The sequence below is a fragment of the Monodon monoceros genome, unplaced genomic scaffold (assembly GCF_005190385.1).
Source record: "Monodon monoceros isolate NGI ecotype Baffin Bay Population unplaced genomic scaffold, NGI_Narwhal_1 Super_Scaffold_19, whole genome shotgun sequence".
In the NCBI taxonomy this organism is placed as follows: Eukaryota; Metazoa; Chordata; class Mammalia; order Artiodactyla; family Monodontidae; genus Monodon; species Monodon monoceros.
In genome coordinates this window covers 66,164,934-66,181,533 of record NW_021703775.1, presented here as the reverse complement: position 1 = coordinate 66,181,533, position 16,600 = coordinate 66,164,934, and the positions used below count along the sequence as shown (strand labels likewise).

The 16,600-nt window shown below is 51.0% G+C and overlaps 1 protein-coding gene across 4 annotated transcripts in view; it reads left to right on the top strand.

The window, feature by feature from the left end:
• The window catches only part of PLB1 (phospholipase B1), a 133,439-nt gene that overhangs the window by 47,089 nt on the left and 69,750 nt on the right, over window positions 1–16,600 (top strand). For all 4 annotated transcript variants that reach the window (XM_029231877.1, XM_029231876.1, XM_029231878.1 and 1 more), the window contains 8 exons: window positions 643–705; window positions 1,493–1,572; window positions 2,658–2,733; window positions 3,667–3,771; window positions 4,839–4,895; window positions 9,496–9,567; window positions 10,365–10,439; window positions 12,492–12,555. In XM_029231877.1, coding sequence (XP_029087710.1) covers window positions 643–705; window positions 1,493–1,572; window positions 2,658–2,733; window positions 3,667–3,771; window positions 4,839–4,895; window positions 9,496–9,567; window positions 10,365–10,439; window positions 12,492–12,555 — 592 coding nt within the window. The remainder of the gene's footprint in view (window positions 1–642; window positions 706–1,492; window positions 1,573–2,657; window positions 2,734–3,666; window positions 3,772–4,838; window positions 4,896–9,495; window positions 9,568–10,364; window positions 10,440–12,491; window positions 12,556–16,600) is intronic.

Below are 16,600 nucleotides of genomic sequence, written 5' to 3'. Positions count from 1 at the left end.
TCTTGTTGCAAAGTTTATTTTTGTTTTGTTTTGTTTTTACACTGAAAAGGTAAACCCGGGTCGGGTCGTTTTTTGAAGTGCTCTCATTTGTTTATTTTCATTACCTGCAAGGAATTGGGTGGGAAGAAGGTGTCTTTAAATACTCAGTGACAGGAGCCCTTTTCTTGGGGCAGATGTGGCAGGGAAAGTTCTGATAAGAGTGCCATGTGGAAGTTCTGAGGTTCATCTGGGTCCTTAAATCCAAGCGTTCCCCCTTTGGACCTGATTTTCTTCAGGTCAGAGTGATTCCATCAGTCTTTGGGAATAAATCTGGTCTCATGTCCCTCATGTGAGCTTTAGAATTGCCTTGGCCTTGGGTTTGCCCTTCCCTGACACGGAACTTCTCATTTGGGAGAGTTTACTTTTTTCCTGGTGGGTGATGTGTTGGGGAAGGCAGAGAATGGACAAAAATCCCAGGAAGCTCTGGGAACTCTACACTTGTGTGTGGGAAACTGGGGTCTAGATGGGGCTTTTGTTACTATCATCTCTGTCGAGGGGGGATGGGGGGTTGGGGAAGGGAAGGGACAGGCCAGCGTGAGCCTGGGCCTCTCTGCCCCGTGTCCCCCGTCCCCACCCACACTCAGAACATTTCTCCTTCCACAGCAAAGACACGTGACGAGCAGCATGGACCAGCTGACGAGAATGCTGGACTGCCTGCATCAGGAGGTGAGGTTGGCAGCTCCCTCAGCTTGGTGGGACCATGCGCCCGGAGCTCCCTCACGGGCACCTGCAGCAGCCGGGAGAAGCTGCCCTTCCGTGGGGTGGGGGGACAGGTTCTGGTTTCTTTCGAATGGCTTCCACCAGGACGGGAAAATGGACTCCCAGGAGGGAGACCAAGACCCCAGGGAAAGGGAAGGCTCTGGAGTGCTTTTGATGAAAAAACGGGTCACAGATAGACCTCTTCACTCTTGCAAAGGATATTACTAAGAGCGCCCCCTGGGGAGGAGGGAGGATACAGCCCTCTTCCCCACTGGGGTCTCTGTGACCCGCTCCTTGCTGGGGCCCGTTTCTGTCTGTGTCTGGGGCAGTGATGGCCTGGAGCCTGCAGGGACCTTGAGAACTCTCAAGGCTTCCCTAAGTGATTAGTGTGAGCACTGCAGGTCCTGGAAATCCCAGGGGAGCTCTGGGTTCTCACCTTGCCCGCCTTTCCCTAGGGAGGAAGAGGGTCCACAGTCCCATTACCACTGGGTCTTGCTGCCCTGTGTTGGGGAGGTGCCCTGCCCACCATGAGGGGCGGTGAATGACACATTTCTGGATGGCGCAGCCGACAGAGCTGACAGCTTTGAACTGACCCCAACCAACCATGTCCCAAAGGGCCTGCCTGTTTAACCAGGGAGAGTCCCGTCGTGCTCAACCAGACCCCAAACTAGGCTCAAACCAGGGGTTCCAGAGAGGCCGCAGGGCAGCGACAGCGACTTTGCAAATGCTCATCTTGCCCCTCGTATCCCCCTAGGTCCCCAAAGCATTTGTGAACCTGGTGGATCTCTCCGGGGTTCTGAGGGGCTCGCATTGGCATCAGGGGACTCCACTCAGGTAAAAAGGAAAGTGAAAAGGGACCAGCATTTGTCGACTGGTGCCACGCGCCAGGCACCGCGTGGGGCACTTCACGTGCATCAACTGATCCAAGGCGTGGAGTGGGAGAGAGACAAAGCGACATGTGTGAGATTACACAGCCAGCGGGGGCAGAGTCAGGCTGCGGAAGGGGCCCTCTGCCGCATTGTTTTGGGGACTGAGTTAAAGGATGAAATATGCAGCCTGGCTGAAGTAGTGACAGGTGCCCCAGCCCCACCAGAGTGACTTGAGAGTTTAAAAACCAGCTTGGGCAAAACAGCTATTAGCCAAGAAGTATTATTTCCAGAAATTGGAAAGACAATTTAGTCTAATTGTATTTTATTTTCACACAACTTGATTCCCATGTATTTCTGAGATTTTGCAGAGAATTTAAACTTTCTGAACCCAGATCCTGAGATTTCTGGCTTGGCACGTGGAAAAGGAGTTCACGTGGATAAAGTCGGGGCAGGGGCGTTGTAGGTGGTGGCAACAGAAAGGAGAGGACAGTGCAGAGAGGATAGGGGGGTTTGAAGAGGAAGAAAGGCGAAGGAATGGCTCAGGGTAGGGGAGGGGAGAACAGGAGGTGAGTTTCTGGGGGAGGAGCAGTGAGGGAAGCGGTGCATCAGGAGATGAAGTGAGAGGCAGCGTCTCCATAACGTACCCTTTTTTTTTTTTTTTTTTTGTGGTACGCGGGCCTGTCACTGTTGTGGCCTCTCCCGTTGCGGAGCACAGGCTCCAGACGCGCAGGCTCAGTGGCCATGGCTCACGGGCCCAGCCGCTCCGTGGCATGTGGGATCTTCCCGGACCGGGGCACGAACCCGTGTCCCCTGCATCGACAGGCGGACTCTCAACCACTGCGCCACCAGGGAAGCGCCATAACGTACCCTTTTTTCTCCCCGATGTGTGCTTCCTTCGTTCCTTCTCCTGGGCCGTCTAAGACTTCCAGTTTCCCCTTCCCCGGCTCCCAAAGCAACTCCCAGTGCCCCCAGCCCCACCTTCCTCCAAGAGGGAGTCTAAACGGCCCCACGCGGCATCCATGCTCACTTCCCGCTTGTTTTAACCTGCAGTCCCACGGCCGAGCCCTGCAGGTGCTCAGGGGAGACCTCACGGCTGTCGAGGGTTGCGACCCAGTGGGCCTATCAGGTGAGCGCACTCTGGGACACTGCCTGTTGGCTCACAGGGGCAGGTGGTCATGAGAACAGGGGTGGTGGGAACAATTAGGGCGCACGTTTGCTGATGTAGGACCCCACCAGCTGAAGTCAGAACTGAGTCAGGAGCGAACGACAGCAGCTACTCTTGCGTCGCTTCCAGGTGCTGACTTGATCTTCCAGCACGTAAAGTGGGAACTGCTGTACTGGTTGCGGGGAGAGTGGATGGAAGTGGAGGGTGGTGGTGGTACCTACGGTAAAAGATGCTGAAGAATTTTGCAGAGCGTTCTGAGATGCTTTTGGTCATCAACACCCCTTCTGCCACTGCATCTGTGGCTGGTGGACTGGTTTGCCTGGACTAGGCTTATGCCCAGACTGCAGCCCGGACTACGGTCTGGCTCCTGAAGATGTGCATCTAGTTTACAGGAGAGACCCCAAGACAGTGTGCGTGGCTCAGCGGAAGCCTCCATCCCCACCAGCAAACAGTGCAAAGCACGGTCCCCACTGACATGTGTTAACATGATGATTTTTATTTAAGAGGCAGTTTTGTATAAGAAGTTTTCTATATGAAGCTGTATGTCATTTCTCTTGCTTTGGAAATGACATTTTTTGAGTGGCTAATAGCACATCCCTGTACAGAACTCAGCCCTTGAAGAGCGAGTGGGGACCCTAGCTACATACTGGGCTGGCGTATACTTCTTGAGCTCCCAGAGAACAGTTCTCAGGTCTTACCTGATGCTGGACCTCAGAGGAAAATGAAAACCTGATTTAGTGAATCAAAGGGCCCTGAAGTGTGAGATGAGAGGGAGCTTCCCAATAGCATGTGATTCAGAATAGCATGGGTGGGTGATTCTGACCGGGGGGCTGCTGGGAACTCCCTGGTGTGAGGATGGGGCAGGCTGAGCCTCGCTGATGCTCCTTTCTTCAGGAAACCTGGGAACAGCTCCTGGCCTCCAGCAAGTACAATGAGCAGAAGTCCTTCGCAGTGGTTTTCCAGCCTTTCTTCTACGAGGGAGCCCTGCCGCCACCCTCGGTGAGTGAGGGCATGGCCCACACCCTCTCCCTCTCCCTCCTCTGCCCTCTCCTCTGCAGATGCCCCAACACAGTTGAGCTTCACCGAGCCCAGGATGTGTAGTCTCAGGGGGAAATGCTGCAGTGTTCTCTTATACTTTTTAGACAACTTCCCCGTGGGGTTGGATAGCCCCGTGAGGAAGGTTCCAAGAGGCAGAGCCGCCCAGAGGTAAAGAGCATGGGCTCCAGCCAGACGGCTTCTGGCTTTGGAGTGGGCCGGCTGTGTGACCTTGGGCAAGTTGTTTGAACTCTCTGTGCCTTGGTTCCTCATCTGTGAAATCAGGGCCGTTATTAACATTCCGCCTGCTAGAGTGGTTGTCAGGGTGATTAAATACATGTGAGGAACTTAGAGCAGCGCCTGGTTCTTAGAAGCCCGCAGTATCTCTCAGCTATGGTGACTATTCAGGATGGAATTTCCGGGCACCACACTGCACTCCTCCCCCTGCAGGCTCCTCCACATCTATCCCTGCAAGGGAGGGTACTTTTGAGTTGTTTCCTCACCCAGGTCACTGGGCAAACGCCCCTTACCCTGGGGGTCCTGCAGACCACAAGCGCTGTGGTGGGTGCACACGTGCTCAGCTCAGCAAGGTCTCTGTGCCTCTGGGGCTTCAGCACTGTACATCTGGGACAGCCCCTCCCTCCAGGCTCCTGGCTCCTGCCATTGGAGTCATTGTGTCCCTCCAGGACTTCAGTGATGTTTAAATAGTGGTTTAGTAGGAGGAGGAATATTAGTTCCCGTCCCCCCCTCCTACTCAGACCATACCTGGATCACTTCCCTGTCACCCCCTTCTGCTGTTGAGTTCAGTCTGTACAACCCCACAATGCGGAGGAGCGGCCAGACGTGTGATGCGCCCCTACAGGCCCTCACCTCCGAGCCTATAAGTCCCCGCCATTATTGATGGGGAGGGACTGAGAGATGGAATCTGGGTGCATCAGGACCCCCATCTCTGCCGGGAGAGCTTCAGAGTGCGCGGCAGGGCTGTGCAATCCCCGGGGGCACACGGGACTTCTCATCTGGTTCTCTTTCAGGGGGAGCGACCACTCCAGGATCCCACCGTCCTCGCCTTGACTCTCTGGAACAGCATGGTGAGTGGCTGGGTGTCCTGGGGCACTGCCCTGCCAGCCTGGGGTTTAGTCTATGGAAGGAGAAGCAGGGCCTCTGCCGTCGTGCCCCGTCTGCTCACCGCTCTGATGGAGGGGTTGAGGGACACCAGCAGGACCCCAAGATGATGATTCTGGGCCATCAGGGGTCCCTCCCACATCCAGTGACAGCCCATCTGGGACCACCTGTGAGTTTCACCTCCTCTTGCTGGAAGCTGGGCTGCAGCCCTGACAGTGAGCACGGCTCCCTGGGCAGCCTCAGTCCTGCTCTTTCCGGATGCGGGAACGCTTCCTTGGCATCTGTCTGGGAGACCTCACTTGGAGTGGGGCACTAGGGAGAAGGCTCGCGTAGCAACCTGGTCCAGCTCTCCCTCATTTTACACTTAAGTTTCCAATGCCCAGGGTGGTGCCTGGGGTGAGTGTGGGGTGATGAAGACCTGGGTTCAAAGCTCTCACAAGCTGTGTGAACTTAGGGTCTCAGCTCCCTTTCTGCAAAACCCCTGAGCCAGCACGTGGAGAGTGTATAGCTCCCTCCCGGCCCACAGCGAGTATTCACCCTGGGTGGCCCTTCTTACTCTGACTGTGACGGGCTTCCCCCAGACTCTGAAGGTCCCCCGGGGCTGTCTGGGATTAGTCAGTGGATGGAATGTTCCATCAAAACTTTGAACCTCTCCAGAGCACCAGACAGAGACCTGATTTTGCCATTTATTTTTTTCCCATCCAAACTGTCCTAGAATTCCAGTGACGGCAACTTGGTTTTCTTCTTCCTTGCATTAGAAAAATTTCTCTCCATCTCCTCAGACTGAGGTGCTGTGCTGAGTCCTATGAGCAGCTGTAGTTGGGTGTGCAGTGGCCAGTAAGACAGCAGGGAGGGCAGGGGCCAGCCCAGGCAGCCCGGATTGATGGAGTCACACTAGCCTTCGGAGAAGCCATTTGATTTCTTTGAACGAGGACCCTTGTTGGTGGGCCTGACCCCTGAGCGGTCAGGCCCCAGAAAACCACTTTGCTGTTCATCTCCTTCTACCCTCTCTCTGGGGGAGGAGGGCTGATTCTTCCAGCTCAGCCAAACCTCTCTCCTCCTCTGTTACCTTTTTCCCAAGCAACAAAAGAAAGCCTAGAGGGTGCCTACCCTATGCTGGGTCCAAGGAAGATACAGGAGACACACCAAATGGCCTAGCGAATAGCTGGAAGGGCACAGCAGGAACAAGGTCATGCCCTGGACAGAGCACCCAAAAGGGATATGGGCAAGAGGCCAGGACAGCCCCACGAGGGTGGGACTGGAATTGGCTTTGCCGGCATGGGTTGGGGGGAAATATCTCAGAGGAGGTGGGGCTGGCATTCCCAGGCAAGAGGAGCTGTGTGAACAGAATAAAATGCACTAGCAAGGGGTGGTGGGAGAGGAACGGGATAAGGAGGCCCCACGAATGAATGAAGTGCCCTGTGCAATCAGACAGGCGCACGGCACGCACAGCGCCCTGAAACCCACTCGAGGGTGAGGATGGGCAGGTGCCCAGAGGGGAACAGAAGGTCTCACACTCAAGGCCAAAGGTCTGGGACCCAGTAGATGTCCCAGGGGCTTTGGGGAGGAGGCAGCTTTCCTAGGTGGGCAGTTACCTGCCCAACGAACCAGCAGTCGTTTCCCAGGGAGAGGCCTCGAGGTCCCTGTAGCCGAGCCAACAAGGAGGGAAGCGTGTCCACTGGCTTCCTCTCAGGCAAAATGCCAGACCATCCCACGGCTCCCGAACGCATGGACAGCTCCTGCAGGTTAATTTATGAGAAATTACGAAGGTAACAGGTTAGGGGAAACGGCACTGGGTAAGGAGCCAGAAAACCTGGGTTCTGAGTCCAGCTGTGCATTTGGTTGTTTCTTGAGGTGAGTCACGTGGTCTTTCTGGGCCCCATTTTCTCTATTTGCCAGCCTCAGAGGACCTTGGGAAATATAGGAGCAGTTCACCCTTGGGTTCCCTCCTGCGTCCTCCCAGGGACATGGGGAGTCCAGGAGCCTCCCTGCCTCCACCTCTGTGTGCCTCTGTGGTGTTGGGCTTAACTGCGACTACAGAGGTAAAAGACAGCTATGTCCGTCATGCCCACATTTGCAGACACACAAGAGCCCCGAGTGAGGGCCACCCTCTTACATGGGGAGCAGAGAGGGACCAGCAGAATCGCTGTGACCAGAGGGGCCCAGCTTCTACCGCTTCTCTGCTTGGCCTCGACCTAGGACACAGCAATGGCGGCGACTGTGCAGGGCCACACAGTGTCTGCTCCCCGGGCCAAGTCCCGAGGTGCGCGTAAGCTCTGAGGGCCAGTGAAGGAAAACCCCACACACACACATGCAGTCATCGTGAGCGGCCCTGCTTCGGGAACACACCTGGCTGCATGAGCCACCCAGACGGAAAGCGGAGCTCCTGGCACGGAGCAGAGGAGGGTTTTGTGTTTGGGATGTAATTCATTCCCTGGGCCCTTCCTGCCTCCTCAATAACTTCTGATGATTCTTATGTAACAGTAGTGTTGATGAGACCCACCTGTGGGGACTCAATTGCCAGGTCCCACAGTCACAGCCCCCCACCTTATTCCCAGCCCTGCGCTAGCGCCAGAGGCGCAGGGCGAGGTGAGAAGGGCTCACAGTCAAGCGGGACTCTTGAGAGCACGTCTAAGGTCATCCCGCCACCCCTGCCACGCTCCAGTTCATCTCGGGGGCAGGGAAGCTGTGCAGAAGAGATGCGAGCAATTAAAGGGCTGAAGGGTGGAGTAAGAGAACAGGACCAGCGTCCCCAGGGTGCGTGCGGGCATGTGCAGTGCAGGGCGGTGGATGGAGGGACACGCAAAGGGTCATTTGATATAGCCGAGTCATTTTCCATCCTGAGGATGGAGGGTCAGAGTGTGTAAAGGGGATTAATGGCAGCAGGAAGGACGTAGGTGACTGATAAAGAGACGTTTAGGACAAGGTTCTTAGTGCAAATGGATTTATTGGGAAAACCTATGAATTTTCCTTTGGAGTCCTTAAAAAATTAGGTTCTGTTATATCCATTCAACTAAAATTATCACAACGTGGCTTCCTCAACATTTCTTTCCAGATTCTATTATTGATTAAATTCTTGAAAGATTGGAGAAGAGAAGTCAGGCCACTTCGACATTGGGCCACCGACTCAGGCCCACTGAACACTCCCTTTCAGAGCGGCCCTGAAAGTTCTGGGTTGGAATCCCATACTTAGGAGTGTCCACCATCAGAATAAAACTGAAAGGAGATGGGGAGTGCAGTTCCTCCTCCAGCCCCTGAGCAAAAGGTTGCCACTCATTTTACAGAAGGTTAATTACACCCTCTTATCTGACCCTGTCCGTTTGGGTGAAGGAAGGTTACCTGAGAAGGTAAAGTTCTTCCCCTGCTTCTTGTTTGCTGGGCACAGATGCCGGGGCAAGATATTGCTGAGGAATCTAAAGGGCTCGTGGAAGATGGCAGAGCCCGTGACTGAGCCAGATAGGGGGGCTCCATCCTGTAGCCTCCTGCACTTTTGTCCCCCGTCAAGGTCTGTGGGAGGGGAGCGGAGGGGAGAGGAGGGACCGGGTGACCTAGGAGCCCAGCTCCTCTGGGCAACAGGACTGACAGCAAACGCGAGGTCCCCAAACAGTAGAAGATGGTGCGTGCAAGAGAAAATCTGTGATCTCTCAAAGCTACTGTATTTTTCTGTTAAGTGTTTACAAATGTATAATGAACATTTAAAAATAACAGAAGGAACTTAAAATCCTTGCTCCGTTGAATTCTCCAACTGCCTTCATTTTTCTGTCTCCCCTCCGATGTTTTTACCTGAGCCGATCTTCTGCTGCTTTCTCTGGCGGGTACACCATACACTTTTCATCTATGTTGTTAGATAGGCTTCAGTTATCATTCAAGTAGCTGCCTCTGTCAGCCACTGGTACCACTATCACTGTTCCTGAATGGCTAGACACTCTAGTTGTTAGCGTGGCACCGTGCTATGTCCCATGTCACTGTACCTCTGTGTCCCAGGTAAAGACATGGGGCTTGCCAGGTGACAGAGGGTTTCATTCATTCCCTGCTGGTTTACACGAAAGCCATTTATTTGCCCTTCCTTCCCATTCCTACTCTCCTCTCTGAGGGAAATTTAATCAGGGAGCCGGCCAGCAGCAGGGCAGCAAGGAGGGAGATGCGACATCAAGCTGAATAACCGGCTCCTGGGTGATCAGGTAGCCGGTGACCCTATGAGAGCGATTTGGTTGAATCTGGACATCCATGTCCTAGTGTCAGCTCAACCTCCCTGGTGTTCACTTTCCCCTGTAGCAGGAGGGGTGGGCTGGGAATCAGTGGTTCCTCTCCCGCAGTGAGCCCTCAACTTGAGCGTGCATCAGAATCCCTGGAGGGCTTGATAAAGCACAGGGAGCTGGACCCCACCCCAGAGTTGCGGGCTGGGAATTTGCCATTTCTAATGTGTTCCCAGGTGACGCTGATGCTGCCCGCCCAGGGTCACACTCTGAGAAACACTGAGCTAATGAGCCTTTCTCAGTGGTAGTACCCTAGGGTGCTGCCACCCGTGTAAGACTTTTCTGTTCTAAACATCACCTTCTTTTCTAGATGAAGCCAGCAGGACAGAAAGATGAGCCATTCAGTGCAAAAGAGAGAAGGCCAGTGAAATGTCCCTCTCAGGTAGGCGAGGACTGGAGGGGGCGGGGGTCCGGGGGGCGGCACCTCCTGCTGAGTTGGGGAGAAAGGTGGGGTCACAAAGCAGGGGGCTTTGCTGCGAAGTGGGTCTTACCTGGTTGAGACATTAGCCCGTTAGAGTCTCGGGTCTGTTCTTCTGGGCCTGGGCACACCTAAGGTTTATACCTGTGGGCCAGGAGAGCTGTTTTAACAGAACTGAGGCCCCTTCCGTGCTTGTAGAGGGCACAGGAACAAAGCCACAGCTCACATGGCCCCAAATGCTAAGATGGGTCTTAAATGTGTGCCTAATAAATAGTAGGTATAGAATTAATGTTGCTGAATAAATTAATGAAAAAATAGCTGAATGTAAACGAACAGAATTCTTTTTTATCACTTAATGCTAGTCAAATTTTTGGCTTTATTGATGAATTGGTAAATTTTTGTTACCAGGCTGTAAGAACTGTATAATTCACCCTCTTTTCCTCTTTGCCTTGGCTCTCAGGAAACTTAAGATTAGGTTCTCTTTTCATGGAAATATACCTACTTTGCCTGTTGGCATGGACCTCGGGTAGAGAGCAAAAGTTGCTGACTGCTGCAAATGGGAAATTTCAAAATGTTAATGAACTCCTTCAGGGAACTAATGAGCAGTACAGAGAAGAAAAGCCAGAGAATGTTTCTCTCATCCTTTAAAGGATGGTATGAACGTTTCAGATTGGCCAAAGGCACTGCTGGGTGATAAAAGTTGATGATTATAGGATACGGATTTCTGGATCGTGGTTACAACGCATTGCCTTTCTCTGCAGGAGAATCCCTACCTGTTCACCTACAGGAACAGCAACTATTGGCCCAGGTTGCTGGAATCCCGTGCGAAGTTTGAGGTATGGAGACGTTTTTCTGTGATTGACAAACATGCAAATGAACCAGGGGCCGTACCTTGCTGAGTCTTTTGAAGCTTCCAGGGCAGTTCTTTGTGTCCTGGACCCCATGGGTAGGTTGGGGAAGAGTGAAGGAGCACATGTGTGGCTGTCCCCTTGGTGCTTGAAGCAGGGCTGCCCTCCAGTTCCATCTTTAAAACGGCCTCAGCAACCAGCATCCCATGGCTTCAAGGGATGTGTTGGGGAGCTCAGCACTACCTGTCCCCCGTCTATTTTGATGCTAGACAAGAATTTCAGGCCCTCCCCAGATCTCTGACAAGTCCTTTAAAACTCATCTGAGCCCTTAATCTGAAGAGAAAGTCCAGAAAAGGCAGGGAAATGGGGTGGAGTCTGAAAGCGGTCAGCATGGAGACCGGAAGGCCTCAGCTGTCGGCCACACCTTAGGGGCCGCCTCACACATGTCTTGCTTATGACTTACCTCATGAGTCTCTTTCTGGTGCTTCTTGTCAAGATTAGATAGGGCACTCCGCACTCCTCTGAGGGTACAAGAAACACTTGAAGGTTGTCTCCTTCTCAGAGGACTGGGGACCAATATGGGTTGAGACGAATTTGGTGGTGGTCCCAGCACCACCCCTGCCTCCCTATTGGATAAAAGAGGGTGCGATTTACTCCCAGGGGTGTAGGCAAAGCTGATGGCCTGGGCCTGCACCACAAAGCCCAAGAGATACGGCGTAAAAGACTTGATTTATCAGCTTGTCCCATGCTTTCTAACTAATAACACAGCAGTAAGGATACATCTGAGAGGCACCGTGGTGCCACGATTTGAGAGAGCTGGCTCGGGGTTCAAATCCAGACTCTTGCACTTACTGGCTCTGTGTCAGGGGGACTTAACCTCTCTGTGCCTTAGTTTTTCAAATCTGGGAAATGGTGATAGGTCCTAGTGCTACCTAACAGAGCTATTAAATTGTAATGTTATTAAGTATAAGGCACATATAACAGTATCTGGCATGCCATGAGTTTTATAGTAGAGGGAGCAATGCATATCTTCAGGATACGTTTACTGAATACCAGCTGTGTACCATTAGGATGCAAGCTCCATGGGGGCAGCGACTCAGAGCAGGTACCTAGTCACTATTAGCCGAAAAACTAAATGGGTGGGCAGGTGGGTGGGTGGACGGGGACCAGGCATAGGAGATAAAAACACAAATACGTTGCTTGTCCCAAGGAACTCAGTCTAGCGGAGCCAACCAGCAGTGACAGCACAATGTAAAAAGTGCCGTAAGGTTGCCACGGGGTATTCTGGGAACACAGCGGAAGAACAAATGACAGGCAGGAGAGAGTTGAGAAGGCTTCCCCAAAAGTACCCATGACCTCAGCCTGAGGATGACAAAAGGCAAGCCAGGTGTGTGGGAGTGAGGGAAACAGAGGGAGGGAAAGGGAAAGGGAAAGAAAGAGCAGACGTAGGTGTTCGGACGAAGATGTGGAGGGACAGAGAGTCAGGTGGATGGTCTGGAATGTCGGGGGCTTCCTACCCCGTGCTGAGGAGGGTGGACTTTATGCTGATGTTAGTACAGAGTAGAAATATGCTTATTCAACCAACAAGTATTTATTGAGCATCTACTGTGCAGCCTTCTAGGCTCTGGACATACAAGAAGCAAAATGGATGAAAATTCCTGCTTTCACTGAGAATTTGGGCAAGGGAGTGATTTTTGTACTGAGAGAGAAAGAGTTCTCTGAATGGATTCAGAAGGCTGGGGAGGAAGCCCACAGGCCGGCAGCGGTGATGATGGTGAACAGGGCCATGTTCCAGGAAGAAGGGACAAGGCCTGAACTTAGCCTGAGGCTGAGGGACTAGGGAAGGGGGGCCGGCTTGGGAACATCTGGAAAGGGTGTTGTGGACGCTCAGTTGTGAGTGTTGAAGGAGAGGGAGAAATCCTACATGATGCTTAGGTTTCTGTACTAAGTGATATCTTCCAAAATAGAGGCCCACTTCTCACCCAGTTTCTTAGGTTGCAAGATCCATTTCTTCTTATTTCTCCGTGTGTCTCATTTTAGGTGAGAGATGGAATGGAAATCAGGTGTCCTGACAAGGATCCCTCTGACACGATTCCCACATCAGGTACACGGCTTGAGTCAAGTGATTTTTAAAGTCATTTGAGGTCTAAAACCATCCATGTAAGAGTAGCCTTAAGATGACGGGCTTTCTACACAGTCTGAGATACACCTGAGAAGTTTTCAAGGCCATACGGCTCTGTATGTATGCTTGTAAGTTCATGCCTGTGTTTGATTATTCTTTAACTAAAATATGATAACATTATCAGAAAGCATTTATTGAGCATTAACTGTGTGCCAGGCCATGCTCTGCAAAGGGCCCGGTGTCAGGTGAGTGAGCTGATGTCATTGTCCCCGCTGGGAAGCCTCGATGAGGTGAACTTATTCTCTGAAAAATAAAACTACCTTTAAGCAGGAAGCAAAAATAACCAGTCCAAGCTCCCGGTCAGAGCCATATGCAGAGTGCACTCAAACACTGTAAAGCATGCCATCTTACAAACGTGCCATTTTCACTGCTTCTCTGTGTTTCCAAGATGACTGGTGCTGGGCCATGAAAATGAGGCTCATGGAACATTCTAGGCAGAGACCTTCCCAAAGAGGGGCTGCCTAAGGGCTGAAACTTTTCCTCCAGGTGAGCCAACCTCTGAGTGATGGCTCTGTGCACATGATCATGGGAGGTCACGGGAGGGCCGTGTGGTGGCCCACGTGACTCACAACCTCAGCCCAGGAGCGTTTCTGCAACAGTGCGATAGGTTCTCATGCTTGGTCCTGGAGGGTGACTCTTCTGTTCATTGATTCGTTCACTTGTTCACTCATCTATTAGATGATTGTTGAATGCCTCTTACGTGCCTGCCAGGATGGAAAGCGAAGTTTGAAGATGTCGCGGTGTGCAAATCTTTGTAGTCACATTGTCTCCTTTCGCTGAGTATTGGTAGAACAAGTTTAACTGTCAGCCCGCCCTTCATGCCTGTCTTAGCTCTGCACGCTCAAATCTAGCCAAATGACGGGCAAGTAAGTTAAAAATCTTCTCACCAAAACTTCGGCGTGTAACTGGTTCTTGACTAAGTTGCAGAATAATGGAATAGGTGATAAAAGTCTTACAGGTCTTCCCTGGTGGCGCAGTGGTTGAGAGTCTGCCTGCCGATGCAGGGGACACGGGTTCGTGCCCCAGTCCGGGAAGATCCCACATGCCGCGGAGCGGCTGGGCCCATGAGCCATGGCCGCTGATCCTGCGTGTCTGGAGCCTGCGCTCCGCAACAGGAGAAGCCACAACAATGAGAGGCCCGCGTATCGCAAAAAAAAAAAAAAAAAGAAAACAAAAAGAATCCCCCTGCCAATGCAGGGGACACAGGTTCGAGTCCTGGTCCAGGAAGATCCCACATGCCACAGACCAACTAAGCCCGTGTGCCACAACTACTGAGCCTGCGCTCTAGAGCCCGTGAGCCACAGCTACTGAGCCTGTGTGCCACAGCTACTGAAGCCCGCGTGCCTAGAGCCTGTGCTTCAAAACAAGAGAAGCCACCACAGTGAGAAGCCCACACACCTCAACTAGAGAAGGCCCGCACGTAGCAACAAAGACCCAATGCAGCCAAAAAATAAATAAATAAGGTAAAAGTCTTTTAAAAAAAAGTCTTACACACACACAGTCTTTAGACTTTTTCCCCCATACTTAGTGACAGCCCCTTCGTATTGGTTAGTTTACTAGCAGAACTTCAGTAGCAGAAACAAATTGTTAGCTTCATATGTAGGCCCTCCAACAGCAAAACCTCAAAGAGGTATGTATGTATAGAGAGAGGAAGGGGGGAATTTGAATGTTTTAATAGCCATACTCTTTACAGTGAAATGATATCCATCCTCTTTTAACCTTATCATTCTGAAAGGATGATGTGTAAAGATTTTGCAATCTGTCTAGATTATGTTCCCATCATGACAGTGATAACCAACCAATCCATTAGAGCATATCTGAACATCTGAAAGCCAAATAAAATGTGAATCTCTTCTTTATTCCTTGACCCTGAAGATTATCTTGTTTTTTGGCACTTGAAGATGTAAGCACAAGAAATCTCGAGACCTTGAGATCTCAGATACTCTGGTGACAGAAGCTGTTTGGATAAGCAGATGGATAGATTTACGCCTCCTTGATCTAACCAAGTGGGCCTGGGACCAAAACATTAGCATTGGCCAACTGGGTGGCAGCACTCATGGGCTAACGTTGGGCCTGCGCCTCTGAGTCCCCCTGAAAAGTGTCTTTAGAAAAATGGCAACAACTAACTGGACAAAAACAAAAAACACATTTCATTACTGCGCTCGATCTATGATTGGACATTTTAATCATACTTGTGGCTGTCAGGGTGGGAAAAAGACTTAGCACAGGGTCACGTTATTATTACCCTTGATAATCGTCATACTGGCGAGGTCATTCACTCTTCTGGAGATCATGTTGGCAATTTCTAATTGAGATGAAGGCCTCTGATACATACTTGTAAGAGCAGATCATCTTATCTTTACAACCGCAGTGACTCAGCACATGGTAGGAGCCTGATGAATGATTGTTGAACTCATCTTAATTATGGAGTATTCCTACTTCCGCAAATCAAAAATTCCCAGAGTTGAAAACGATCTTAAAAACCAAGTGGACCAAAATGCCTTCCGTTAAGACAACTTTTCACTAAGACTCTCTTATAAAATAACTGTTTTATCTTCAGAGTTGTTTTCAAAAATCTTCTTTGTAGTCCCCTTTTCTAGTGTCTCTCTCAAACCAACCCACAGATACACCTAGCTAATGAAAAGTGATAATTTCAAAATAAGATACTGCCTCCATCAACAGGTCACGGCCCCTGGCAGCCCGGGTGCCTCACCCTCACGCCATTCAGAGCCCACAGGTGATGAACCTCTTCTACTGATCCATGGGGCTTGGGATGAGATATATAGAGCTGATGTAAGTAATTTTTATTACCAATCGCTATTTGGTAGCATGAATCAATGAATGCACACATGCGTGCTTCCAATTTTTCCCTTCTGGTCAGTGCATACATGCAATTTACTGAGTGCTACCTCCTGTGAACTTTATAACTTCATAAGTACTTACATCATTTTATATTACTTCATGGCCCTGTCCCTAACATAGTTGGGATAACTAAGAATAATATGCTGGGCCTGGTAGATGACTTAAGGTTCTCCCAGTGAGAAAAGGAGTAGCATTTTGTAAACAGAAGAGTGGCAATAAAGAGCCAGAGGGCACATGGCTCATTGCCTGTCCATTGAAGCTGGCTATCTTGAAGTCAAGCTGCTCATTCCTTGCAGAGGGGAAAATTCATAGTGTTTGAAAATAGGAGTCCACCAAGCTAATTCTATGCCACTGTCACCAGTAGTATCAATTAGAACAGTTCATTTATTTTAAGCTATTGATTCCTTTCTAAGTCCCTGATGTCATTTATTTTACCCATTTGGCTAAAATGAGCTATTCAAGCGCGGATATGAAGAATGCCCAGGTTGCAGGCACTGGGTGACCGCTAGGGGTGTCACTTCATTGTGAATCAGCTGTGTACTGTCCAGTGTACGTCCTGAAACCGCCTCTATAGTCACCACCTGCTCATGAGTCTTGTGGCCTAACCTAGCCTGTGACTAGGAAGTAGTGACACCCCACAGGGAATATAACAGCCTGCCTGTCCCCTCGGCGTGACCAGCCTACTGGACAAGTTCAAACTCACCCTCAAGACACTCAGATGAATGTATCTCCCTTCCCTGCAGTTTCCACCGTTTACAGCTTTGAGAGCTGTAGTCTCTGACACAGAGCCTCTTCCTTAGCCTTTAATTCAACTGAACACATTTCTTGAGCTCCTACTGTGTGCGGGGCACGTATTTCTTCATGTAAACTTAAGCCAACGCACTTCAAAGACAGAAACAAGGCCCAGCCTGTGCCAGCAGTTTACCACCATTGCAGAAGTCCTTACATAAGTCCCTAAAATCTGAGAGCAAAAGGGTTGGGCAGCCCTAGCCGACAGTCGAGAGAAAGTTGGATTTTCAGGTTATGGCCCCAGGTTTAAGTCGTTGGGTTACACAAGACAAAACTCCCAAGCGTCAAGTCTTTTTCCTGCTGTTCCTTTTCGTGT